Source organism: Hyla sarda, chromosome 5, assembly GCF_029499605.1.
Source record: "Hyla sarda isolate aHylSar1 chromosome 5, aHylSar1.hap1, whole genome shotgun sequence".
Lineage (NCBI taxonomy): Eukaryota > Metazoa > Chordata > Amphibia > Anura > Hylidae > Hyla > Hyla sarda.
The window spans coordinates 270213043-270240674 of record NC_079193.1 but is presented as its reverse complement, the minus strand read 5'-3'; the positions used below and the strand labels follow the sequence as shown (position 1 = coordinate 270240674).

Below are 27632 nucleotides of genomic sequence, written 5' to 3'. Positions count from 1 at the left end.
CAGGGACACCTTCCATCTACAGGACCCAGGAACTTCCGGTGTAACCCCTGAAGTCTCCTTCCGCCGCACTCATCAGGCACCCCAGCTTTTCAGCCCACACACTGAATTTGAGGAGCTGTTAGAGGCGGCTTGGAAGCATCCGGATAAACACTTCCACGGGACTAAGAAGCTCAGGGCTCTCTTTCCCTTCCCTCAGGATCTCGTTACAAAGTGGTCCTCGTCTCCTCAGGTGGACCCTCCTGTGTCGCGGCTTTCTAAAACCACTACCCTGCCGCTCCCCGACGCAGCTTCCTTTTAAAGATCCCTCAGATAAGCGCATTGATAATCTGGCGAAATTTGCCTTTGAGGCGGCAGGCTCTGCCTTGTCCCCAGCCTTTGCCTCCACCTTGATTTCCAAAGCCCTCTCGGTTTGGGCCTGTCAATTGTGCCAGAGAAATACCCTGCTTCTTCAGGCGATTTGGCTACTTTAGCTCAACAAATCGCTCATGCAGGGGACTACCTCTGCTCGGCTTCCTTGGAGTCGGCCCGCTGCGCGGCCTTTGCCTCGGGCAATCTGGTGGCTCTTCGGCGCTCCATGTGGCTTAAGGCTTGGAATGCAGACGCGGCCTCTAAGCGTTCCCTTACTGAACTTCCTTTTCTGGGGTCTCCGCTATTTGGCAAACACTTGGATGAGATCATCTCTAAGGCCACCGGAGGCAAGAGTTCCCTCTTGCCCCAAAATCGTCCACGCTGTTCAGGTTCTTGGCGGAAGATTTCTTCCTTTCACCCCTTTCGTTTCTCGGACCGCACGGACAAACCAGCGGCCACTCAGGATAAGAGGGCCCCATCTTTCAAGACTCTCCCACTTCCTGTTAGTCGGGGTCTGGCCCCAACCGCCCCTCTTCCAAATATGGAACTCGCAAGCCCCCCTCTGCCTGAGGGTGTGCCCCCATCCGAGTACTCCCCTCGGGTGGGGAGTCGCCTGTCCCTCTTTCGGGAAATCTGGCTGGTGCAAGTTCAGGATGCTTGGGTTCGAGATGTCTTCTCTCAGGGCTATCGCATAGAATTCTCTTCTATTCCCTGCAATAGTTTTTCTGGTCCCTCCCTCCTCGATCTCCAGATCTTGCTGCAGCTTTTCAGGTGGCCCTTCGTTCACTTCTGTCCCAGGGCGTGATCGTTCCGGTCCCTCCTCAGGAATGGTTTTCAGGTTTATATTCAAATCTCTTTGTTGTTGCCTCCATGGATCACAGGGAGTTCCTTTCCTCTGTGGACATTCGGGATGCCTACTTCACATCCCTATCTTTCCGGCCCACCAGCGTTTTCTCAGGTTTGCGGTTCCTGTGGGTCACTTTCAATTCGTCGCTCTGCCCTTCGGTCTGGAGACCGCGCCCTGGGTATTCACCAAGATGCTGGCGGCAGTGGTGGCCCTCCTCCACTCACAGGGTGTCTCGGTTCTCCCCTACCTGGATGACCTGCTTATCAAGGCACCCTCTCTGGAACAGAATCAGGTCAGCCTCAACATCACTCTATCCCAATCCCTGGTGTTTCTCAGGATCCGCTTCGACATGGTGGCTGCTCGTCTATCTCTTCCGGAGGACAAGCTCGGGAGCTTCTCTCGGGGATTTGCTTCCTTCGGTGGCTGGGTCTGGTTCCCATCCTCACCTGCATGTCAGTTCTGGGCAAGATGGTGGCCTCTATGGAGGCGGTTCCGTTTGCATAATTTCGATACCATCCCCTCCAGTGGGCCATCCTCTCTGTGGGACAAATCTCCTTTTGTCCCTCCACCACCGAATCTGGCTCCCACCCCAGAGTTCACCGCTCCCTCCTTTGGTGGCTTCGGTCCCCCCTCCTTTGGGAGGGTCGCTCCTTCCTGCCTCACCATTGGTATGTCCTGACCACTGACGCGAGTCTCCTCGGCTGGGGAAGTTTCTTTCGGGACCAGACAGTCCAGGGCCATTGGACTCAGTCGGAGTCCGGGCTCCCCATCAACATTCTGGAGCTCAGGGCGATCTTCCTGTGCCTTCTGCATTGGAGTCGCCTGCTTCGGGGCCTTCCAGTCCGGGTGCATATGGACAAAGCCACAGTCGTGGCATACATAAATCGCCAGGGATGCACCCGCAGCTCAGCGGTCATGAGGGAGGTGTCGAAGATCCTCTTTTGTGCGGAACTTCACATTCCAGCCATTTCTGCGGTGCACATTCTCGGGATCGACAATTGGGAGGCGGACGTCTCCACCGCAGTCGCTCCACCGCAGACCCGGGCGAGTGGTCCCTTCACCCGGAAGTCTTCGATCAAATTTGTCACCGTTGGGGGACCCCAGACTTGGATCTGTTCGGGTCGTGCCAGAACAGGAAAGTCCCTCGCTTCGTGTCCAGGTCTCGGGATCCCCTGGCTCTGGCGGTGGATGCTCTTGTGGTCCCTTGGACCCCCTTCGTTCTCCCCTACCTTTCCCGCCACTTCCACTTCTTCCCAGGGTTGTTCGGAAGCTCAAGGCAGAGGGCGTCTCGGCGATTCTAGTGGCTCCGGACTGGCCTCGTCGTGTGTGGGATTATAAAAGGGGACACAGTAACTCATCCAATGAAGGGAACAAAAATTCCCATACGTGGATGGTTTACTTGTGACACCAAACAAGTAATATATCTTATCAAGTGTCTTTGTGGTAAGATATACATTGGACAAACCACTAGATCTATTAAAATTCGTATTAATGAGCATAAAAGTACCATCAGAAACATGGTAAAAAAGAGCGTACAGGAAAAGGAAGAAAAAGAGAATTCTAAACATTGGGGAATCGAGTGTCGCCAGACATTTGGCACAGAACCAGCACCAAGTTTGCGATCTAAAATGGATGGTGTTGTAAGAAATAAATGGAATAAACAGTGTAGAACTAAAGAACAGGTTATTGAAGAGGGAGGTATTCTGGATTTCTAAGTTAAATGCTTTGACCCCAAATGGTATTAATGAATATTGTAATTTTAGTGTATTTTTTGTAGATACTGTTCAGATGATTATTTATATGGGTGTACCATCTACCACTATATTTTATAATGATTTTAACTTTTAGACATGAATTCTCGCGAGATCGAGGTCTATATAATGTGGTGGTGGGTTGCTCACGTCAGGCTTGAGAAAGGGAGTGATCCTGAAACGTCGCCAATCAAGCTCACCAGGCTGGTGAGCTCTCTACGCTGATTTCAGAGGAAGCAGGTTTCACAGCACTATTGGACATGTTCACATTGAGCTCCGGCTGGAGCCGAAGAAGTCCGTTGTAAAGCTGTGATCACGTATCGGCAAGTATGCACTGGGTGATTTTGCAATATGTTCAAGTACACTATTCCTGCATGAAAAGTATTCTTATATGAAGATAAATTGGAAGTAAAGTGTAATAGTCTTGAAACATAAGTGTTGTACAAGTGCTTTCTATGGTGGATTTGATTATACACTGAGCATTGTGGAAACTCAGGTGCACTTCGTTACACCCAGTTGCTAAAATACACCGAGACCCTTGTTTCTATTTGGGACACAGCACCCACCCATTGGTTTGTTTGTGAGACAGTTTTCGCCTCCTCCGGTGTAGGGGTGTTATTTTGCGGTCGGCTCCTTTCTTGTCTGGGTTTATGTTCGGACCTTCTTTCTTGGTCGGTTCTCCTTCTGCTTTGGAACAAAACTGAGTTGCTCAGTGTCAAGGGGCGGGTATATCCTGCCGGGAGGAGCCGACTTCTTTTTGTCTTTTTGCCTAGTGTCAGCCTCCTAGCGGCAACAGCATATACCCATGGTGTCCTGTGTCCCCCAATAGATGCTCCAAGAAAGAGATTTTAGGGTAAGTCCAAAAATCTACTTTTTAAACTCCACCATTGGGGCGTCAAAAGGGTTAATGCCGGACATCACGTGATGTCTGGCATTAGTCAGTATGAAGCAAGCTCAGCTCCTCTGCTCTCTTTATACACCCTTCCGCACGGCTGCGCCGTATACACACGGCGGTCAGCCGTGTAAGGGTTAAGTCACCACCTCCCAGTGCTAGGCACTGCTGAGAGGAGTGACAGTGGGCCCCTAATGGACATTGGGCCCGCACTGGGGGGGGGTGTATCTGGAGCAGGGAATACAGAGTTCCCTCCCACGGCACAGGGAGGATGAGGCAGTGTAGGTGCCGGTGTGCAGTTCTGCACCTCACACCGAAGAGAGTGTAAGTTCAAAGCCACACCCCTATTTTAGGCCACTCCCACCACAATTATCGGCAGGAAATCACCTTAGCTGAAAAGGCCGAAAGGGGCATTTTCGGACGGTAATTTTCAGCGGCCCAAATTTCGGTGCATCCCTAATTTACAGAGATGCATATCCCTACTCTAGTGTTTGTTCACAGTTAGTCCTGTAACTATAGTCATTGTGGAGCATTACTATTTAATACAGATGTCTGCATAGGGAAAGCATATATACATACAGGGCATCAAAATATGTGAAAACATGACCTCCCCAGAGTTTGAGTGTACCCATTATCGAGCTGCACATTGTCAGCTCCCCCTGCCCTTGGTTGGCTTCTTTTCCTTTCACAGAAACAACAGTTGCTGTATTGGTTAGTTATTGGAGACTCTTGTGTCCAATGCCCAAGAAAGTATTTACTCACTGTCTGAGAATACAGACAGCTGGCATTCCTCAGAGAATGTGTGTATGCGTGTTTTTGTTTTTTCAAGAGACCGCTCCAATTTACAGATAATATTGTGCAACATTAAATGGACCTTCCAGCTGTGATATCTGCACTCCAAAGAAAGAGCAGAGGAAAGGACAAAATGTTCATTGAAAGTACAAAGTAGTGTATGAATTTGTGTAAAATATAACATGCATAGAACAGATCAGTTGTGTGTAATAATACATAACTGTAATGAGATGACATTCAGTCCCCTCAGTCTTGTTTATTGTGCCAGTTACTTTTTACCTCAGTGGGAAGGCCAATCGCCAGAAAGTAAAAATTTTGGGCTCAGAATGTGTCCTTATCGAGCACAAGTGGCGTCCATATCGGAGAATATGCTGGTACATGCCTGAACAGAACGGGATTACTGTCTGGACATCTGCCGTGTCACCGATACAAATCACTTTAAACATTTGTAGTGTATAGATAAAACTTGGATAGGCATTGGGCCTTTTCATGTTAAATCACCCTGTACATAAAATGGACTGGATGCTGTCATCATTCTATATATATGGGCTACATATTGCAAGGTTTGGGAAGTCTTTAGGATGGTCTTGATTTTATACAAGATCTTTATTGCTCTTTCAACATTCAAAAATTGGGTACTCAGTATATTCTGATCACTTGGAAATTCTCTAAAACTGAAAATGTTTTTTGCATTTAGAGCACCTATTCTGTCCTCTTTGTTGGCAGCATAAAGTTATGACACATTGATTTCGACAATGGACAGTTTTCTTTCTAAAGGGTTTTGATGGTGCATATGGGGATTTACAATTGACTAGAGATTGAAGGTATGTAATTTCAAAAAGTCTGACTTTATAATCTGTTTAAGGAGAGAAAAGTAGTATGCAGGTTCCCTTAAACTAAAAATTTAAGGGTATGGACTCCAGTCTCCTGTTAGAATGAAATGGTGGGTTCTGCATGTGCGCTGCCTCCCCATTCATTCTCCTGCGGGAACTGACAGGGCTAAATACTGTACTCGAGATTACGGGGGCCCCAACAGTTGAACCCCCTGCAATCAGCTAGATATCCTCTATCCTGTGGACAAGGGGGAAAACCCCTTAAAATTCTGGATCGTTTGGCTTAGAGAATGTATTCATCCCTTGGGTACAGTTATTTGCCCTTTTATGCTAAATGTAAATGAGCAAAACATATTTACCAACTGGTATTCGCTTTATCTTGTTTTTGCTAGTTGGACTTAAAATGAATGACCTTTTTGCTCCTGGCAGTGTTTCGAATTTGCTAAACTTTAACATCCACAGAGGCTGCTATACGTTTTTTTATTCCAGTTTACTTCCAATCATTCCATTCATTTCTTATTTTTGACATTAGTCAATTATATAACCAGATACAGTGATCCCCCGACTTATGATGGCCCCGACATATGATCATTTCAATATATGATGGCCTCTCAGAGCCCATCGTATGTTGAAGGCAGCATCGACATATGATGCTGCTGTGTGTCGGGGCCATCGTACAAACAGCTATCTGACAGCGCTGACAACTTCAGCAACTGACCGATAGTTGTTTAATGTTCCTGTGTGCCCCGTTCTGCCTCCTGTTACTCACATGCTGTCCTGCTAACTCACGCAGGCTTCCACTGTGAGCTCCGTGTAAGCCCCGCCCCCCCAGTGCAGCCATAGCCAATAGCCTGCAGCATCTTGCTGCAGGCATCCAATGAGCTGCTGGCTGCCCTCCCCTTCCTTTCCTATAGAGCTGTAGTCAGCAGGATCGTAATGGAGGACATTCTGTCCCCCCTGAAGGTATTTAAAGAACTGTACAGTACTGTATGTGATGTCACACATCACATACAATACATATACACACTATACACCCCATACATCAATGTTTCCCTATCAGTGTGCCTCCAGCTGTTGTTAAACTATAACTCCCAGCATGCCCAGACAGTCAATGGCTGTACATGCATGCTGGGAGTTGTAGTTATGCAACAGCTGGAGGCACCCTGGTTTGTTAAACACTCCCCATACACTCCACATACAATGGTCATCCCAGAACCAATTAGCAGTTTCCCATAGAGATATGTATTCAACATACAATGGTTCCAAGGCCCCAGAACCAATTACCATTTTTACATAGACATACATACTCGACATATGATCGTTTCAACATATGATGGTTCTCCTGGAACCAATTAATATCATATGTTGAGGGACCACTGTACATGTGATATACTTTTAGATTGTAACTGGTATATTTCATTTTATTTGTTCTTATTTCTGTTGTCTTGTATATAGGAATAAAACTTGCCAGAACGTTAAAGCAAACGCTGCTCACTGTTACGGTGTCCATTTTAGGACATCGTCAGCCGTAACTACGTCCCACGTCAGGCAATACAGCGTCCCGCCTCCTCCCTCGGACCAATCGCCGTCAGTCGTCAGCCACAACTCCCTTCTCCCTCATCCGAAACTCCCTCATCCAAAATGCCATCATGCCTCAGACGATTCTCCCTCATGCGCAACTTCCTGTCACATAGTAGAGCCGATGCTGCACATCATGTAGAGCAGAGTGGAAGATGTGAAACTTGCACGTGTACTACAGACACTACATGTTCTACAGAGTCTGTATAGCACTGAATAGCATGTACAGCAGAACCCGTATAGCAGAGAGCCGACACTGACTCTGCTCTGCTACACGGCAGGAAGGTTTTTCATCTGAGGGATGATGGAGTATCGGATGAGGGAGTTTCGGATGATGGAGGAATGAGTTGCAGATGACACCTGATGGGGATTGGTCCGAGGGAGGAGGCGGGACGATGTTTCGCCTGACACGGCACGGAGTTACGCTGACTACTGACTATGTCCTAAAATGGACACCGTACACTGTATATAAAGACCTTTCTAGTTTAAAGCCACAAATTTATACAACATTTAGAGCCAACCTTTAAAAATGTTGAGGTTATCGGTATCTCCAGTACGCCCATAGAAAATGCATGGAGCCCATACTGACCCACCGCTCCATGCAGTGGGACCCCATTCTCGAGATGGTTGGGACACAGAATTCCTTGCTGTGTATGTACTGAATATCACATATATTTCCTTTATGATTTGCATGTGTAAGAAACCCCCCTCTAAAACATCCATCTAATAGACTTGTTAATAGGTAGACACATCTTATAGACACGTCCTACTGATTTCTGTGGGAATTGGATTAAAATCTGGGGCCTGGCAGGCAATTATTTCATGTTTGCCAAAACTGCCAAAAAGGGAACTGACAGGGTGGATTTCTTCCAGTTGCTTATTCTTCTTTTCATGTTGTATTTTTTATTTATTTTTTTTATTCATCTTGACTGGAAGAAAAAAAAGATTTGGCCGATTTGCCACTTCGAGGAAGTTTATTTTGGTGGCATATTGCTGGCAATCTTTGTACAAATAATCCCATAGAATAGGATGTTAGTCAGCCCTGTTGTGGGCAGTAAGTCACACGTGTATGGCCAGCATGAAACCTATTATAAACTCATGAGCATAAATTAAGACTTTATTTTGGTAACTGTTGGGTCTACCATCTCCATGCTGTTTTGTGTATTTCTAGATTTTGATTTGTATTTTGAAAAACTCTTAATAAAAATTACAGTTTAAAAAAAGAAATGAAGACTTTAACAAACCATCTTTACTACATGCAATCTTGTGTAAATAATTGCTTAGAGTTATTTTTGTACAAGGGTTTCAAAATGCACTTTTATTGTTTTTGGACAAGGTAGCAGATGATGGTATAAAACATTGGCAAGAAACAAGGCGATTACAGAGCGATTACTGATAAGACTGTCCACTAAAAAGCAAACATAATGAACCTCCTGTTTTTCTAGATACTCCCAAAACAGTTTAAACTACCATTGTGCAAATGTTTTAGTCGAAACAACTGAACAATTTTTTTGGCAACTTTCTTTATGTTTGAGAGGCCAAATCACTCCCTCTGGTCTTAGATGCCAACTTTTCTAACTCTGTTTTCTAAACAGGTAGGCACATGATCTCTCCTGCCCTCAACCTGTCATCTGTTTTTATGAACTGGCATTGGTTGGGAAGTCAAGTAAGGACACTGGAGCCCTGTCTGCTTCTTCCTGTCCAGCCATTGTGATTTACCATTCTTCTTTCAAGTATATAAGACTAAAAGATCATGTAGTCATAATAAAGTGAAGTTCTTAATTGTCTACCAGACTACTGCAGTGATGGATTTTGTCATTTCTTACGTTATAGATTACTCTGAATGGTGAAAACGGTGTTTGATTATTCCTATATTTACTGTTAAATCGATTTGCTGCAACTATTTTTGTAAAGTTTTAAAAATAATGCAGTTTTGTGGAGAGTATGTATTTTACAATCCTGTTGAGAAAAAAACTGAAAATCTTGTTTAAAAAAAAAGGAAAAGTAAAAAAGATTGGGCAGCATTTAAAGCTACATCATCTTGATTCCTTGCCATTCACCGTATTCTGCACATTTTTATTAATTTTTTGAAGCGCCCTTGGTTCCAGGGTGCTGTACATTATAAGGGGTTAAAATACAGAACACAAACAAAAGTATAATAGATGTGAAACTGAGTAAATGACAGACTGATACAGTAGATGAGAGGGCTTACAATCTACAAGGTTACACAAAACCAAGCTGTTAAGCCATTTGCCTGCTGCCTGAGCTCTCTCAAAGAATACCTGTCAAATCCCCCCCCCCCCCCCCCCCCCAAAAAAAAAAAAAGTTACTCAGTACCTAATCCTGACTATGTACATCTAATTTTAAATCAGTAACAACATAAAAAGTTTTTGGAGCTAGCTGTATAATAAGACAGCAGAGAGAGGGGTACCCAGAAAAGCTGCTTAAAGTGCTAGTAAGTATTATATCCCCCCAGTGCTGGATTTGCAACTTACACTGCTCAATACTGCTCCATAATGTCATCCAAGGAGAAGCAGTATCCATTCTTCTGTGTGTACAGTATATGGAAACATCTTAGTTTACCCTCTGCAGTGGGGTAAACTGGTCATAAGGTCATATAGAAGTTTTATATAATGGCCAGAAATAGTGCTACTCCTCATGGACACGCATGTCAGCTTACCCTGAAAAGTTTAGTTACAATTTAAATACAGAACTTTAGTAAAAGTAGATTTTATGCAGGTTTTAGCTGTGCACTTATGTAAAGTGTCCATTTAAACATGCTATTCTGAGAGCTCCATGTTGAATGCATTGGGTGCTAAGCTGAAAAATGATTGAGCATGCCATGTAATATGCTGGAATTTCTGCTTATTCTGGGGTAAAAAGTCTGGGCGGTCCTGCTTAGTGACTGACAGTCTACCCTGTTTGTGACTAAGGCAGTGTTTCCCAACCTTTTTTTCCGGCTCAAGGCACCCCTCGGGGGGGAAAAAAAATAAATATGTGGGCACCCCTACCGAAGTTGACAAGCAAAAAAAAAAAAAAAAAAGGAGGGGGGGGGGGGGTGAAGCCGCAATGCACAATATCTATTTTCTGTGGGTATGTAGTTTACAATGCTGCTTTATACAGCAACTCACAAATTATGTTTTCTCTGATAAGCATCGTTCCCTGTTTGTCTCATTCTGGTCTGGACCGTCATGACCATTTCTTTCATCCACAACTCTTCACCGTTAAACCTGCAAAACAAATCTATTAGGCTCCGCACTTTACCAGCATTAGCCTTTAGATTCCCCTTTTACAAGTGAAGAGGAATACAGGGACGTATAGGTGTAAAGGGCTAACAGAGGGGTGTAGAAAGGTGTACATGGGTGAGAGGTGTGTAGAGGAGTGCACATGGGTGACAGAGGGGTGGTGTGGGTGATAGAGGGGTGTACAGGTGTGACAGAGGGGTGTTGAGGGTGTAGAGCATTGTACATGGGTGGCAGAGGGATGTAGGAGGGTGTACATAGGTGACGGGGGTGACAGGAGTGACAAGGTGGTAACAAGGGTGGACAATAGGGTGAACATGGGTGACACTGGGATGGACAGGGATGACAGAGGGGTGGATAGAAGGTGGAAGTGGATGACAGGAGGGTGGACATGGGAGACGGGGTCAGAGGGGTGGACAAGGGTGACAAGCGGTTAAGAGGGGTGAAGATGAGTGACAGGGGTGGACTGGGGTGACAAAGGGGTGAATAGGGGGGTGGACATGGGTGACAGAGGTGTAGACTGGGGGTGGTCAAAGGGGTGGACAGGGGGGTGAACATGGGTGAAAGGGGGATGGACAGGGGTGGCCAAGGTGGACATGGATGACAGGGGTATAAAAGAGGGGGGGAAAAGAGGAGTGAATAGGGTGGTGGACATGGGTGATGGGGGGGGGGGATGAACGTGGGTGATTGGGATAGACAGGGGGTGGACATGGATGACAGGTGGGTAGACATGGGTGAGAGGGGGGGCTTGACATGGGTGATGGTGAGTGGGGTGGACAGGGATTAGAAGGGGTAACATAGGGGTGGAAAGAATACAGTACCTTAAGCAAGCCATTTTTCTTTACTTCACCGGCACTGGAATTCGGCGCAGCTTCCACATTCTTCCCCTCTCTGGCAGGGCATCGACTCAGGGCTCCGGCAGGGCACTCATTTACTGCGCTGCTGGGGGGAGGGGACGCTAGGGCATGGGTCACTACATCGGCATGGGAATCCAGAGCAGCTTCCACGTTCTTCCCTTATCCTGCAGGGCACAGACAGGGCACTCACTCACTGGGCCGCAGGGGGAGGCGGACGCTGTGTACGCAGACACAGCAAAGCGCACACAGACTTCCCTTCCCTCCTGCAAAAATAATAATTTTATTGGCAAAATCCCGCGACACCCCATTGTGTCGGGTCACCCCGGTTGGGAATCACTGGACTAAGGTATAGCGATATCAACTAGTCATAGGCTTTGAAGGAGTATTCCAGGAATTTTTCTTTATTTGACTATGCTACAGGGGCTGTACAGTTAGTATAGTTCATAATATAGTGTCTTTACCTGTGTGTGACGGTTTTCTCACAATTCTTATGTGATTTTCACCCCAATATTTCTTTTTAACAGCATACAAAATGACTGTTGTCTCAAATTTTTCCCAGCTTGCAATGCGACCGAGACCTGACTCACTAGTCAGCTGATGACAGGGAGCCTGTCTGCTTCAATGGGTGGAGCGATCGCTTGGTGGGAGAGAGATCAATCTGCAACTAATGAAACAGCTGTAGGCACCCTGACTGAAAACCACAGGTCTTTTGAATGGATGCAGCTCATTTTATGTTTCAATGGGTGGAGGTGGCTGATGTGTGGGAGGGAGGAAAATGGAATTGTGGGATTGTAGTCAAAAAAAGAAAAGTCAAGCAGGAAATACCAGTTCACAAAAAGCTAGCCACAGTGTTATGGTAATCTCACAACATAGCCATTTATCCCCAAGACACGCGCAGATCCTTCCTAAGCATGTCTATTACTGTCTGCCAGGTACGTACTAAAATCACCTTATGGTGGATAACCCCTTTAAGAGAGCTGGGATTTAAAAGCAAATTTCCAGTTAGTGTATGTTCACACTGAGGAATTGGAGAGGAATTGAAGAGGAATCATTTCGGTCAGGAAAATGTTGCATTCTGCCTTTTTCGATATTAAAGAGGAATTGAAGCAGAAATTACAAGATGAATTCAGGAAGAGGAGGAGCAAATTGTGTTGAGGAGGGAGTTCAGCAGCTATTTTCGCTTGAATTCTGCTTGAAAAGGACTTCCTCAGAAAAATAAAAAGTCCCATTAACTTCAGTGGGCTTTTACAAGCGGATTCCACCTGAAGAATGAACATGTTCCATCTTCAGGCGGAACAGAATTCAGTGTCAGAATTCTGCTAGCAGAAATTCCTTAGTGTGAACAGTATAGGAGAGAAGGGTGAAAAAGAAAGGAGGACAGCGCCTCGTGTAATCCTGATATTACAGTAGGTGATAGGTAAACTGCTGGATAACAGACTCTCACCTGGAGAAATAGGAAATAAGCATATCACCCCTAAAAAAAAGGGGTACTTTAGGGATTGCAGACCGTCTGAGCTTGACCAGGAGCCGTGGCAGCGGTTCCCGTAGGAAATTGCACAGAATAAAAGAAAAAAAAAATCAAAGAAATGGCGCTATCCCATAAAATTAAAAAGTGACTGGTATCTTAAATACAACAGTACTTTATTTAAAAACTCAAATGGTTAAATCCATGAGCAAAACTCGTTTCGGGTATGAGCCTACCCTTTTTCAAGGATAGGCTCATACCCGAAACGCGTTTTGCTCACGGATGTAACCATTTGAGTTTTTAAATAAAGTACTGTTGTATTTAAGATACCAGTCACTTTTTAATTTTATGGGATAGCACCATTTCTTGGAGTTTTTTCTTTTATTTAGTGTGAACAGGGCAGCGGAAAGTCCATTAAAGTAAATTAAACTTTCATTGATGATTTGGAGCAGAATAAGGTAGCAGAAAAACTTGAATAAATTCCTCTTCGATTTCACAGTGAACATACCTATATTCTAAACCTTTTTAATGTGACTGATCCACAGTATGTACAGAATTATCAAATATTTCTCCACAATGTTGTACATTTCTCTGTATAAGATTATTGTTTGGATACTAAAATGCAATGTTTTTTTTTTTTTTTTTTTTATAAGATTTTAATTCCATTCTTTCCTGTTGTTTTAGGTTCTCACTGCAGTTATATCATTGTTTGTATTTGAAATATCCCTGAATGTTCCTCTGGCTATATGGTAAGGAAGCCATGTCATTTATGCACATTTTACAACGGTAACAAAGAAAACAGATCTCGGTTACATTCTCCATACTTTACCATGACTTTTAAGTAAATCTGCCACAGAGTTGCATGCTGGAATAATCATGGAATGTGCACCTCCATGGTTTGCATGCCCCCAGTCCTATAGAGGATAGAGACCAATAATCGTACCTTTTTAAGTTCTATATATTGTAAAGATGCCGTCTTATTTGCACCAAACACAAATCTGTCATTTGCAAATGCAGTGACAACTATGATGGCACCTTTACAATGGTGGCTTTTGTTCTTTGGAAATCACCTTTTTCACTGAATTTACCCTTTCAGAAAGCTACTTTTATTGATTTATTATAATTTTTATTCAAGATTTTTAAACAGTAACCATTAAAATACAATCAGTATATGTATAGTGAAGCTACACATACAGATAAAATAGTACTTTTGGGGAAAAGTAACAGTAAATTAATTAAATAGAAAATATCCTTTCCTAAATACATTCGTATTCAATTAATTTGTGAACAGTACATAGAATATATTTTTCTAAAAAATATTTTATAAACAATAACATTGATAAGAGAAATTAAATTAGAGGCTATGTTTACTTTTACATAGATCATATAATGGAGTTACATCCACCTGTATATAAAATTAGTAAGTTAGACATTTTTTAATAAATAAGATAAGTTATTAGTGAAATAAAGTGTGAGCTACATTTAACTTCACATAGCTTAAGTGGGATATCAAACATTAACTACAAAACAACAACAACAAAATAACTATTTTAGTAGGCAGTATGAGAAAAGTGTAATTCTGAATTAAAGTAGATGGAATCATTAAGGACAGAGATATATTCTCTGGTCTTTAAACAATCTATTGAACAAATGGAGAGATAAAACGTATATTTATTTACCGTACAACAGGACTATCCAAGTGTACAGAGTGCTTCCACATCCTCAGTGCACCATCTAAAATATTCACTATAATTTAAATATATCAGAGAAGAATCAGACAACTGGATAGTTACGTTTTGGGTGGGTACATCCCATAAAAATCTATGTGTATTACTTTTCATTTATTTTAATGGGTGTCTCTTGTGATATCCTTGTGATTAAAGGGGTATTCCGGGATCTAACGTGCCCTATCCTTTGGATAGTGGATAGAATAAGATGCCAGGGCCCGCAGCTGGGACCCCCGCGATCTTGCTGCAGCACCTGCATTGTATGTGGAGCTGAGTCTCCAGTTTCGGAAACCCAGCGGTGGGACCCCTGCGATCAGGCATCTTATCCCCTCCCTATCCTTTTGGATAGGGGGATAAAATGTTAGATCCCGGAATACCCCTTTAACTACTCTTTAATGGAAGATCGACAAGTTGTCAGCCATGCTTGGCAGTGGGCACAGATCCTTAATTTCGAAGAGTTGTTTGAAAGTGTCAGTCTTTGGGGGAGATTTATCAAAACCTTTGTAGAGAGTGGTGCAGTTGCCCATAGCCAATCAGATCACTTCTTTCAATTTTCTGGTTGCCATGGGAAACTGCACCACTCTTCCTCTACACAGGTTTTGATAAATCTCCCCCTTTGTTTTCTTGTTAGAAAGTTAATTACGACCCAATACTGGCACACGCCAAGATAACTTTATTTTTCTCTCTTGACTTCATAAAGATTCCTTTAGTTGGTGATGACGTGTGCCTGATGTATTTTTTTCTCCCTCCGTGTAACACAATAGCCAAAAATCATCTCACACTTCCTAGTCAAAGTGAAAACGCCTGTTAAATTAAACCAAAAAGCACTAAAACTAAAAGAATTAGGATGAAGAGAAGTATCAGGTTCTATTCACATTAACTGTATAAGTAAAAATATATATTTAAGAACAAGCATAGCAGTGATGTTGAAACAAAGAGCAGACACCCCTGATAATAAAAGGTTCTCTTTTTAATAACCGCACTATGACCACAAAGGAAAGTAGTAAACGATTTTACCTAAAATAACAAAACTCACAGAATACAGCAAATTAAAGACAGATCCCCCCCCCCCCCCCCCACCACCACCACCAAAGGGAAATGTGAGACCTTCAGTTATAACCTACTTTTATTATGTTATTGTCCTTGCTAATAGAAGCCACTTTGATACACAGTTAGCAGTCCTTCAGTGGAAATATTTTTCTTCTGGCCATGAATGGAACTTTCCCCAGAGCATAATACAAAATCTTTATGGCTACAAGTTTTAGTCCAACTGTGGATCTAATGACCAAAACTGAGGACCTCATAGATCAGTATGATGCAGTCAATCTGGGTCATTAGACTCTATGTCGGGTCAGGACTTTCAGATATAATGCAGCTGCAAAACTGTATCCATATGACGCCTATGTAAAACCTATTACGCTTTTGAACCCTGATTTTGTAATTGATATTGATACATATAATAATTGCCTAATTTAAACATTGTTTATAAATTTTGTATTAGAAAATGTGGATGCACAAAAGATCAAATCGGCCACAAACGAGCATCGTTTGTCAGCTGACCGCTTGCCCTTTTATACAGACCCATTATAGGGAACAAGGGTTCCGCACTAGCCGTCCCATGTAAAGGGTCTTTAGAGTTTATTTTATCCGATACAGAAGACAAGGGGACATGATCATGTTACTTTTATACTCCTGCTTTGGTTTAGTCAAGTAGAGTCCCAGTTGAAAGATGCAATTTCCCTGATATCAATTAGAAAATCAGTAAATTCTAAAGCCTTGTTCACATCTGAGTCCAAGGCTCACTTTGGGGCTTTCGTCACATGTTACTTTCAAGACTGAAAAACACACATGCAGTCAGTTGCAAACTGGACACTAATAGATCCCAATGACTTTTATTCGGGTCTGCCTGGTATCCATTTATTTAGCAGTATCTGACTGTACAAACAAAATACTGCTTGCTGCATTATTATTATTTTTTTAACTGCTTAGGTCTTGCTGCTTAAATGGTTTTCCCCAAACAGAGCTTGAACACAGATGTGAACTTAGCCTTAGCTGATGGCAATGGTAAAAACACCCCCATATATTTTAATTTTAATTTGTTCATTTAAATTTGTTCACCAATGAAAATTTTTTATGTAACCTGAAACCATTCTAATGAATGTTCCAATTATGATAACATTTTTCATAAGAGAACCTTGACATAACTTATCTGAAAATGCAGTATAAAAACTTGTATTTTATTTATTTTTTATAAACCTTACTGTTAGTTGGTGCCCTAATGCTTTTTAATAAAAAGTATTTCCCCTTCACTGTCTGGAATTAACTTAAATCGGCTCTGTCATTAAAACTAATTTTGGTAATGCATTCCTTTATGGTAAATAAGAAAAATCTTTATAATGTACTTTGTTTAACCCCTTAAGGACCAAGCCCATTTTGACCTTAACCCCTTAAGGACCAGGCCATTTCGAACCTTAGGACCAGAGCGTTTTTTGAACATCTGATCACTGTCACTTTAAACATTAATAACTCTGGAATGCTTTTAGTTATCATTCTGATTCTGAGATTGTTTTTTCGTGACATTCTACTTTAACATGGTGGAAAATTTTTGTGGTAACTTGCATCCTTTCTTCGTGAAAAATCCCCAAATTTGATGAAAAAATAGAAAATTTTTCATTTACAGTTGAGCGAACTTTTACAGTAAATTAGATTCGTCACGAACTTCTCGACTTGGCAGTGGATGACTTATCCTGCATAAATTAGTTCATCTTTCAGGTGCTCCGGTGGGCTGGAAAAGGTGGATACAGTCCTAGGAAAGAGTCTCCTTGGACTGTATCCACCTTTTCCAGCCCACGGGAGCACTTGAAAGCTGAACTAATTTATGCAGGATAAGTCATCAACTGCCGAGCTGAGAAGTTCGTGACGAATCGAATTTACTGTAAGTTCGCTCTTCTCTATTTGCATTTTTCTAACTTTGAAGCTCTCTGCTTGTAAGGAAAATGGATATTCCAAATAAATTTTTTTTTAATTCACATATACAATATGTCTACTTTATGTTTGCATCATAAAATTGACGTGTTTTTCTTTTGGAAGACACCAGAGGGCTTCAAAGTTCAGCATCAATTTTCCAATTTTTCACAAAATTTTCAAACTCACTATTTTTCAGGGACCAGTTCAGGTTTGAAGTGGATTTGAAAGGGTCCTTCATATTAGAAATACCCCATAAAAGACCCCATTATAAAAACTGCACCCCCCAAAGTATTCAAAATGACATTCAGTCAGCGTTTTAACCCTTTAGGTGTTTCACAGGAATAGCAGCAAAGTGAAGGAGAAAATTCACAATCTTCATTTTTTACACTCGCATGTTCTTGTAAAAGGAGAAAAATTTATACCTGTATTTGTAGCCCAATTTCTCTCGAGTAAGCACATACCTCATATGTCTATGTAAAGTGTTCGGGCGGGCGCAGTAGAGGGCTCAGAAGCGAAGGAGCGACAAGGGGATTTTGGAGAGTACATTTTTCTGAAATGGTTTTTGGGGGGCATGTTGCATTTAGGAAGCCCCTATGGTGCCAGAACAGCAAAAAAAAAACCTTATGGCATACCCATTTTGGAAACTAGACCCCTTGAGGAATGTAACAAGAATTAAGTGAGCCTTAATACCCCACAGGTGTTTCACGACTTTTGCATATGTAAAAAAAAAAAAAAAAAAAAATTTCACTAAAATGTGTTTCCCCCAAAAATTTCACCATTTTTGCTAGGGTTAATAGCAGAAAATACCCCCCAAAATTTGTAACCCCATCTCTTCTGAGTATGGAGTTACCCCATAAGTTGACCTGAAGTGCACTACGGGCGAACTACAATGCTCAGAAGAGAAGGAGTCATATTTGGCTTTTTGAGAGCAAATTTTGCTCGGGGGGCATGTCTCATTTAGGAAGCCCCTATGGTGCCAGAACCGCAAAAAAAACACATGGCATACCATTTTGGAAACTAGACCCCTTGAGGAACGTAACAAGGAATAAAGTGAGCCTTAATACCCCACAGGGGTTTCACAACTTTTGCATATGTAAAAAAAAAAAAAAACATTATAAAATTCACTAAAATGTGTGTTTCCCCCCCAATTTCACATTTTTGCAAGGCTTAATAGCAGAAAATACCCCCCAAAATTTGTAACCCCATTTCTTCTGAGTATGGAAATACCCCATGTGTGGACGTCAAGTGCCCTGCGGTCGAACTACAATGCTCAGAAGAGGAGGAGCGCCATTGAGCTTTTGAAGAGTGAATTTGTTTGGAATGGTAGTCAGGGGCCATGTGCGTTTACAAAGCCCCCCGTGGTGCCAGAACAGTGGACCCCCCCCCCCCCCACATGTGACCCCATTTTGGAAACTACACCCCTCACAGAATTTAATAAGGGGGTGCAGTGAGTATTTACACCCCACTGGCATTTGACAGATCTTTGGAACAGTGGGCTGAGCAAATGAAAAATTTAATTTTCATTTTCACGGACCACTGTTCCAAAAATCTGTCTGACACCTGTGGAGCGTAAATGCTCACTGCACCCCTTATTGCATTACGTGAGGGGTGTAGTTTCCAAAATGGGGTCAACATGTTGGGGGGGTCCATTGTTCTGGCACTATGGGGGCTTTGTAAACACACGTGGCCCTTCAATTCCGGACACATTTTCTCTTCAAAATCCAATGGCGCTCCTTCTGTTCTGAGCATTGTAGGTGTTAATGCTCACTATACCCCTTGTTGCATTCCGTGAGGGGTGTAGTTTCCAAAATGGGGTCACATGTCGGTATTTATTTTTTTGCGTTAATGTCAGAACCGCTGTAAAATTAGCCACCCTGTGCAAATCACCAATTTAGGCTTCAAATGTACATAGTGCGCTCTCACTCCTGAGCCTTGTTGTGCGTCCGCAGAGCATTTTACGCCCACATATGGGGTATTTCCGTACTCAGGAGAAATTGCGTTACAAATTTTTTTTCCTTTTACCTCTTGTGAAAATAAAAAGTAAAGAGCAACACCAGCATGTTAGTGTAAAACATTTTTTTTTTACACTAACAGGCTGGTGTAGACCCCCAACTTTTCCTTTTCATAAGGGGTAAAAGGAGAAAAAGCCCCCCCAAAATTTGTAGTGTAATTTCTCTCCCGAGTACGGAGATACCCCATATGTGGCCCTAAACTGTTTCCTTGAAATACGACAGGGCTCCGAAGTGAGAGAGCGCCATGCGCATTTGAGGACTAAGTTAGGGATTGCATAGGGGTGGACATAGGGGTATTCTACGCCAGTGATTCCCAAACGGGGCCTCCAGCTGTTGCTAAACTTCCAGCATGCCTGGACAGTCAGTGGCTGTCCAGAAATGCTGGGAGTTGTTGTTTTGCAACAGCGGGAGGCTCCGTTTTGGAAACACTGCCGTACAATACGTTTTTAATTTTTATATGGGGGGGACGGACAGTGTAAGGTGGTGTATGTGTAGTGTTTTACTCTTTATTATGTGTTAGTGTAGTGTTTTTAGTGTACATTCGCACTGGCAGAGGTTTACAGTGAGTTCCCTGCTAGGAGTTGCGCTGCAGCTCATACTTGAAGCAGAAAACTTACAGTAAGCCTGCCCGTGTGAATGTACCCTGTACGTTCACATGGGGGGGCAAACCTCCAGCTGTTTCAAAACTACAACTCCCAGCATGTACTGACAGACCGTGCATGCTGGGAGTTGTACTTTTGCAACAGCTGGAGGCACACTGGTTGGAAAACCTTCAGTTAGGTTCTGTTTATCTAACTCAATATTTTCCAACCAGTGTGCCTCCAGCTGTTGCAAAACTACAACTCCCCAGCATGTACTGATCACCGAAGGGCATGCTGGGAGATGTAGTTATGCAACAGCTGGAGGGATCACAACTACAACTCCCAGCATGCTGGCATTTGCAGTTTTGCAACATCTGGAGAGCTACAGTATAGAGACCACTGCAAACTGTGGCCCTCCAGATCCTGCAAAACTACAAATCTCAGCATGCCCAGACAGAAAACAGTTGTGTGGGCATGCTAGGAGTTGTAGTTTTGCAACATCTGGAGAGCTACAGTATAGAGACCACTATATAGTGGTCTCGGACTGCAGCCCTCCAGATGTTGCTAGGCAATTTACCGGCTTCCGTCGGATCCAGGGAGCTTGCTGCACGACATTGTTGCCCGTCGATCTCCGACGCCGATCGTCGCCCCGCAGCCTCCACAGATCGGTAAGTGGACTCCCGGCGCCGGTCCCTCTGTCGTTCCTCCCCGTTCTGCCCCGCCTATTGTGGGTGGGCAGAACAGGGAAAACGAAAGTTAACCCCCCCCGCCCCCGATCTGCTATTGGTGGTCGCGTCTAGACCACCAATAGCAGGGATAGAAGGGCTGGCACCCCTGCCACCTCACTCCTATCTCTTCAGGGGGATTGTGGGTGTCTTAGACACCCGCGATTCCCCTTATATTCCGGGTCACCATAGACCCGTAATGACCCGGAATTGCGCAAATCGCAAGTGTGAATTCACTTACTATTTGCGGCGATCGTCGACATGTGGGGGTCCCGGGACCCTCCTCGGCGTTTGCCTGGGGCGCCTGCTGAATGATTTCAGCAGGCGTCCGGTTTCGCAACCCGCCCGGTGCGGCGGGATGCGAAATTCGCTGGGACGTATGAGTACGTCCCTGGTCCTTAAGACCCAGGGCGCAGGGACGTACTCATACGTCCGTGGTCCTTAAGGGGTTAAGGACGAGGCCAGTCTTCTAAAAATCATAACTCTTATATTTTCATCCACAGACTATTATGAGGGCTTATTTTTTTGTGCGACCAGTTGTCCTGCATAATGGCATCACTAATTTTACCATCAAATGTATGGCACAACCAAAAAAATATTATTTGTGTGGGGGGGGGGAAAAAAAAAAAGCCCCGCAATTTAGCAAATTTTGGAAGGTTTTGTTTTCACGCCGTACAATTTACGGTAAAAAATGAAGTGTTCTTTATTCTGTGCGTCAATAATTAAAATGATACCCATGATTATATGCTTTTCTATTATTGTTGGGCTTAAAAGAAAATCGGAAACTTTAAACCAAATTAGTATGTTTAAAATCCTTCTATTTTGATGACCTATAACTTTTTTCATTTTTCGTATAAGGCTGGGTCCACACTACGTTTTGTCCCATACGGGAGCGCATACGGCAGGGGGGAGCTAAAAGCTCGCGCTCCCGTATGTGACCGTATGCGCTCCCCGTATGTCATTCATTTCAATGAGCCGACCGGAGTGAAACGTTCGGGTTCCGGTCGGCTCATTTATGCGCCATATGCGCTTTTACAACCGGACCTAAAACCGTGGTTGACCACAGTTTTAGGTCCGGTTGTAAAAGTGCATACGGCGCAAAAATGAGCCGACCGGTCCGAACGTTTCACTCCGGTCGGCTCATTGAAATGAATGGCATACGGAGAGCGCATACGGTCACATACGGGAGCGCGAGCTTTTAGCTCCCCCCTGCCGTATGCGCTCCCGTATGGGACAAAACGTAGTGTGGACCCAGCCTTAGCGGCGGTATGAAGGCTCATTTGTTGCACCATGATCTGTACTTTTTATTGATGCCACATTTGTGTATATAAAACTTTTATAACATTTTTTATAAAATGTGACCAAAAAAAGCAGCAGTTTTGCGCTTTTTTTGTACATTTTTTTTTTAAGTTCATGCCGTTCACCGTACGGATCAATAACATTATATTTTAATAGTTTGGACATTTACGCATGCGGCGATAACAAATATCTGTATTAATTATATATTTTTTTTACGCTTTATGGGGTAAAATGGGAAAAAAGGACATTTTACATTTTTTACTTCCATTTTTACACTTTAATAGTTCCCATAGGGGGACTATCTATAGCAATCCTTAGCTTGCTAATACTGTTCAGTGCTATGCAAAGGGCATAGCACTGATCAGTGTTATCGGTGATCTTCTGCTCGATCTCAGACCAGAGCAGAAGACGCCGGAACCAGGTGAGGGGACCTCCGGACGCCATGCTGGATGATCGGATCCCCGTGGCAGCGCTGTGGGTGATCCGATCATCCATTCAAAGTACCGCACTGCCGCAGATGCCTGTATTGGTTACGGCATCTCAGGGGTTAATGGCGGACATCCGCACAATCACGGATGTCCGCCATTACCGGCGGGTCCCTGGCTGCTGATAGCAGCCGGGACCTGCCGCACATGACGCGAGCATTGGTCCGGTGCTCGCGGTCATGACGGAGTGTAAATGTATGCCATGGTGCATTAAGTACCACGGCACCATGACGTACATTTACGTCCATTGTCGTTAAGGGGTAAAAAAACCAATTTGTATTTTTTTATTAAAAGCTGTCACTAGGTGTCTCCCTACTTGTCCAGATCACATTCACCCCCCCCCCCCCCCCCCCATCTCTTGCACAGAATTTAATCTCCTGTTGGCCTGGCAGAAGTCCAAAATCAGGAGATGCAGTTTGGAGTGCTGAGGAAGGGAGGGGAGTGTGCAGCCTTAGACAATCATAGCTCAATATCACACTGAACTGCTCTGCTGTGTATAGCAGAGTGGGGGAGGATTTTCTCCCCTGTATGGCTTCAGATGATGGCACGCCTGCTGAGGGAACGCCCTTTCCACTCTGAATTTGACTGAGACTGAGCAGAAAATACAGAAAGGTAGAAAACGAAAAAATAATAAAAATAAAGGCAGGTGGTGGTTTATCATGATGAGGGCAGTGAACTGGAAGGATTATAAAATTTAACAAGATCGTGACAGGTCTATTTAACTATTTATTAGTCCAACCGCAAGCTCTCAAACGAGTTGACTGGAAATAAATACACAAATGTAAGAAAATTTGTAATATCCCATCAGAGGGAAAAATGCCACTTTCTTTACTTATTAGGCTCCTTCCCTGGCCCCCTTCTCCCCAACTCATCATTTTAACATTCAAACCGAAGTCAGCTCAAGTATGTCTTGAGAGAGAAGACAGACAGCTGAGAGTTCAGATTACATGCTGCTCATAGAAATTTATGGGCGAATTAGAAGAAGTTTGTAAAGATTTTCTAAATTAAGTCACCCGGGTCGGACTGCCTCCCTAGTCAGTTCTTTTAAGGTTCTTTTATTTTTACCGTACATACCAAAGCTCCTAAAAAAAACTGTGTAGTTGCAGTTCTTATAGAGACTGCAACAGATTTTCAGTCCTGTACTTTTTAGCATATGTAAAGTTCTAAGCATTCCCGGCAGAACACTAAGAGGCTTACATATAACCTAAGGCTACCACCATTTTGCTGTTTCAGGGGCTTTTTTTTTGTTTTTTGTTTTTTTAAGTAGTTTTAGCTTATATCATGGGGACCTTAGTTCAGAAAGTATTGCAACGATGAGAAATTCCTGTATATACAAGGAGAATGTATTCTTTCTGTGCAGACATTGTTTATTTGTGTCGAGCACTGTGTACAATAGAAACAAGAATGAATATATGAAACATTAGATTCTGTAAAGGGTTAAACCAGAAAGAGGTTTGTGTCAGCTGTACTACCCCAATCCAGAGTCTATGGGCCCAGGCGAGTGAGGTCACGACAGTAAGGCCCTCAGGAAAGAGGGTCTGTAATTTAAAGGAATGTTTTCAAGCTGGAAAACCTTTAATTGGTAATGGAAGAATCTATTTTTTAAGTAATGTATATCATCTTGAGAGTTGCAGGCTGTGAACGCTAGCGATATACAGTCATGGCTGTAAATGTTGGCACCCCTGAAATTTTCCAAGAAAATTTTTTCTCACAGAAAAGGATTGCAGTAACACATGTTTTGCTATACACATGTTTATTCCCTTTTGTGTGTATTGGAACTAAACTAAAAAAAGGAGAAATAACAAGCAACTTGGACATAATGTCACACCAAACTCCAAAAATGGTCTGGACAAAATTATTGGCACCCTTTCAAAATTGTGGAAAAATAATATTGTTTCAAGCATGTGATGCTCCTTTAAACTCACCTGGAGCAAGTAACAGGTGTGGAAAATATAAAAATCATACCTGAAAGCAGATAAAAAGGAGAGAAGTTCACTTAGTCTTTGCATTGTGTATCTGTGTGTGCCACACTAAGCATGGAAAACAGAACAACGAGAAGAGAACTTCTGAGGACTTGAGAACCAAAATTGCGGAAAAATATCAAGAATCTCAAGGTTACAAGTCCATCTCCAGAGATCTAGATTTGCCCTTGTCCACAGTGCGCAACATTAACAAGAAGTTTGCAACCCATGGCACTGTAGCTAATCTCCCTGGGCGTGGACAGAAGAGAAAAACTGATGAAAGGTGCCAATACAGGATAGGCTGGATGGTGGATAAGCAGCCCCAAACAAGTTCCAAAGATATTCAAGCTTTCCTGCAGGCTCAGGGATCATCAGTGTCAGCGCGAACTATCCATCAACATTTAAATTAAATAAAACGCTATGGCAGGAGACCCAGGAGGACCCCACTGCTCACATAAAGACATAGAGACATGAGTAATCCTTCTGGGAAAAAGTCTTGTGGACAGATGAGACAAAGATGGAGTTTTTTGGTAAAGCACATCATTCTACTGTTTACTGAAAACAGAATGAGGCCTACAAAGAAAAGAACACAGTACCTACAGTGAAATATGGTGGAGGGTCAATGAAGTTTTGGGGTTGTTTTGCTACCTCTGGCACTGGGTGCCTTGAATGTGTGCAAGGCATCATGAAATCTAAGGATTACCAATGGATTTTGGGTCGCACTGTACAGCCCAGTGTCAGAAAGCTGGGTTTGCGTCAGAGATCTTGGGTCTTCCAGCAGGGCAATGACCCCAAAAATACAACAAAAAGCACCCAGAAATGGATAGCAACAAAGCACTGGAGAGTCCTGAAGTGGCCACCAATGAGTCCAGATCTAAATCCCATTGAACACCTGTGGAGAAATCTTAAAATTGCTGTTGGGAAAAGGCGCCTTTCCAATAAGAGAGACCTGGAGCAGTTTGCAAAGGAAGAGTGGTCTAACATTCCAGCTGAGAGGTGTAAGAAGCTTATGGATGGTTATAGGAAGCAACTGATTTCAGTAATTTTTTCCAAATGGTGTGCAATCAAATATTAAGTTAACAAGGTACGAAGAAAAAAGTGCATATCCTCACTCACTACCGGGAACGAAACTCGATGATCCTACATGGATGCAACTGCGGGACAGAGACTTCAGGAGAGGCTTGTGCGCTCAGAGGCTAGAACTAGTAATTTCACACATATGCGCTTCGTCCGGCCTCATTTTATATCCTAGCACCGCCACCTTAGTTCAATGAAGATATTTAGCCTCACTGTGCTTGCTAGTCTGATCGACGTTTAACCCCAGTGTTGCTATATGCACGTTGTTCCGTCCTAAATTCTCTCTGTACATGTAAATATTAAGTTAAGAGTGACAATAATTTTGTCCAGCCCATTTTTGGAGTTTGGTGACATTATGTCCAATTAGCTTTTCTTCTTCCCTTTTTTTTATTTAGTTCCAATAGACACAAAAGGAATAAACATGTGTATAGCAAAACATGTGTTCCTGTAATCCTTTTTTGTGAGAAATACTTAATTTTCTTGAAAAATTTCAGGGGTGCCAACACTTACGGCCATGGCTGTATGTTTTATTTATTACTGGCAATAGGAATGTTAAAGGGGTACTCCACTGGCCAGAGTTCGGAATAAATGTTCTGAATGCTGTTTTGGTGCTGCGGGGTCGGTCACGCCTCCCCCCCTTTATGCAAGTCTATGGGAGGGGGCGCATTGATGGGGCGTGACCATGATGTCACGAGGGGCATGGCCCACCCCCACATCGTGAAAACAGCGTTTTGAACATTAAGTTCCGAATGCTGGCCAGTGGAGTACCCTTTTAAGTCTCCCAAATGCAGCATGGTGGGTGTAGATTAAAGCAAGTAGGGGATCACTGTACAAATGTACATCTTATGTTCTGCCGACCCCATTACTATGCTGTGTTTGAGGAAGGCTTCTTCTCACTTGTTTCATGAAGCAATACAATCCTGCTGCTGTGATCTATTCTAATCTACATGACTTGTAACTTGGCTTCTTTCCCAGGCACAGAACTCAATGAAGGAAGGAAAAAAGTTACAAAGGTCACACATAGTATGTAGAGCTCTTGAACTGCAAAGTGGGAAATCTTTTACTGAATTGTTTGTCTGCACTGCACATATTATTTAGTTCATTGGCTTCAATTTGAAGCAGATAAATGTACAAAATGGTGTTCGTGGGCAGACATTCACTTTATCTAAATTTGCCTGTTTGCTGCAACAAATCTTTTGTGCACACACCCTGACTGGTAAAGTCAATAGATTGTCTTGTGACAGTGACATCTGTCAAGTCTTACAATGTATTAGGCAGAAAGTCAACAGTGAGTTCTTGGTGCTGATATAGTGGAAGCAGGAAAATAAGCAAGCATGAGGATCTGAGAAACTATGACAAGGACCAAATTGTAATGGATGGACGACTGGGTCAGAGTGACTCCACAACTGTGGGTTGTTCCTGGCTTGCAGTGGTTAATACCTACCACAAGTGGTCCTCATATTGTTTAAATAATTAGTGTGTAGTTTTGTAATCTACGATTTTGTCTATATTTGTACCTGCAGAATTGTGCTGCAGAATATGTTGGTGCTATATAAATAAATATAGTTCTTAGTAAACCAGCAACAAGGTCACTTGTATAAAAGGCTCATTGATACACATGGAATGAGCAGGCTAGCCTGTCTCATTGGATCCCACAAAAGACCTGCTGTAGTAAATATTGCTAAATGCACAATGTCTTGGTAACGTCTTGTTGTTTTCAGCCTACACACCTGCGTAATGAAGGTGCACATGGGATTTTTAGCCAATAAAGGTGTTCTGTTTTTTTTTGTAAAAGTATTTAATGCCACATAGATTTTTCTGGCTAGCACAGTGCCACATCACTTTTTTTTTATTTTTGCTATGTACATTTACAAAAAATAGGGAACAGGAAAAAAAGAGCCATAAGTCCCATTATAAAAGGTCCCATCTCGTTGTGAGTGAGAGCTACCAGACACCTCTGGCTCCTGCGCAAAGGCGTAGCGCTTGTTTGTGACTTCACTTACCAAGGACAGCTAATCCTATGATTTGCAATGGCTGGTGTCCTGAGAGGGGGCATTTTATGATGTTACCTATGGCTCTTTTTACCCAATGGGAATGGAGTGACTGACTTCTACAGCCAGATAGTATGCTGTGCTTTATTGAAACCCACTATGCACCTGCAATATTGGTGCACATAGATGCATGATTTGCCTT

General features: G+C 43.1%; 1 protein-coding gene across 13 annotated transcripts in view; it reads left to right on the top strand.

Moving 5' to 3' along the window:
• Positions 1–27632, top strand: part of TMEM241 (transmembrane protein 241) — a 194884-nt gene that overhangs the window by 99755 nt on the left and 67497 nt on the right. For 7 of the 13 annotated variants that reach the window (XM_056521710.1, XM_056521714.1, XM_056521708.1 and 4 more), the window contains one exon: positions 13290–13354. The exons of 1 other annotated variant lie outside the window; for it this stretch is intronic. In XM_056521710.1, the coding sequence (XP_056377685.1) occupies positions 13290–13354 (65 nt within the window). Of the gene's footprint in view, positions 1–5356; positions 5385–8636; positions 8847–11699; positions 11754–13289; positions 13355–26414; positions 26453–27632 lie in introns of those variants that run through there. 5 more of the 13 variants (XM_056521711.1, XM_056521716.1, XM_056521719.1 and 2 more) reach the window with 5 other exon arrangements.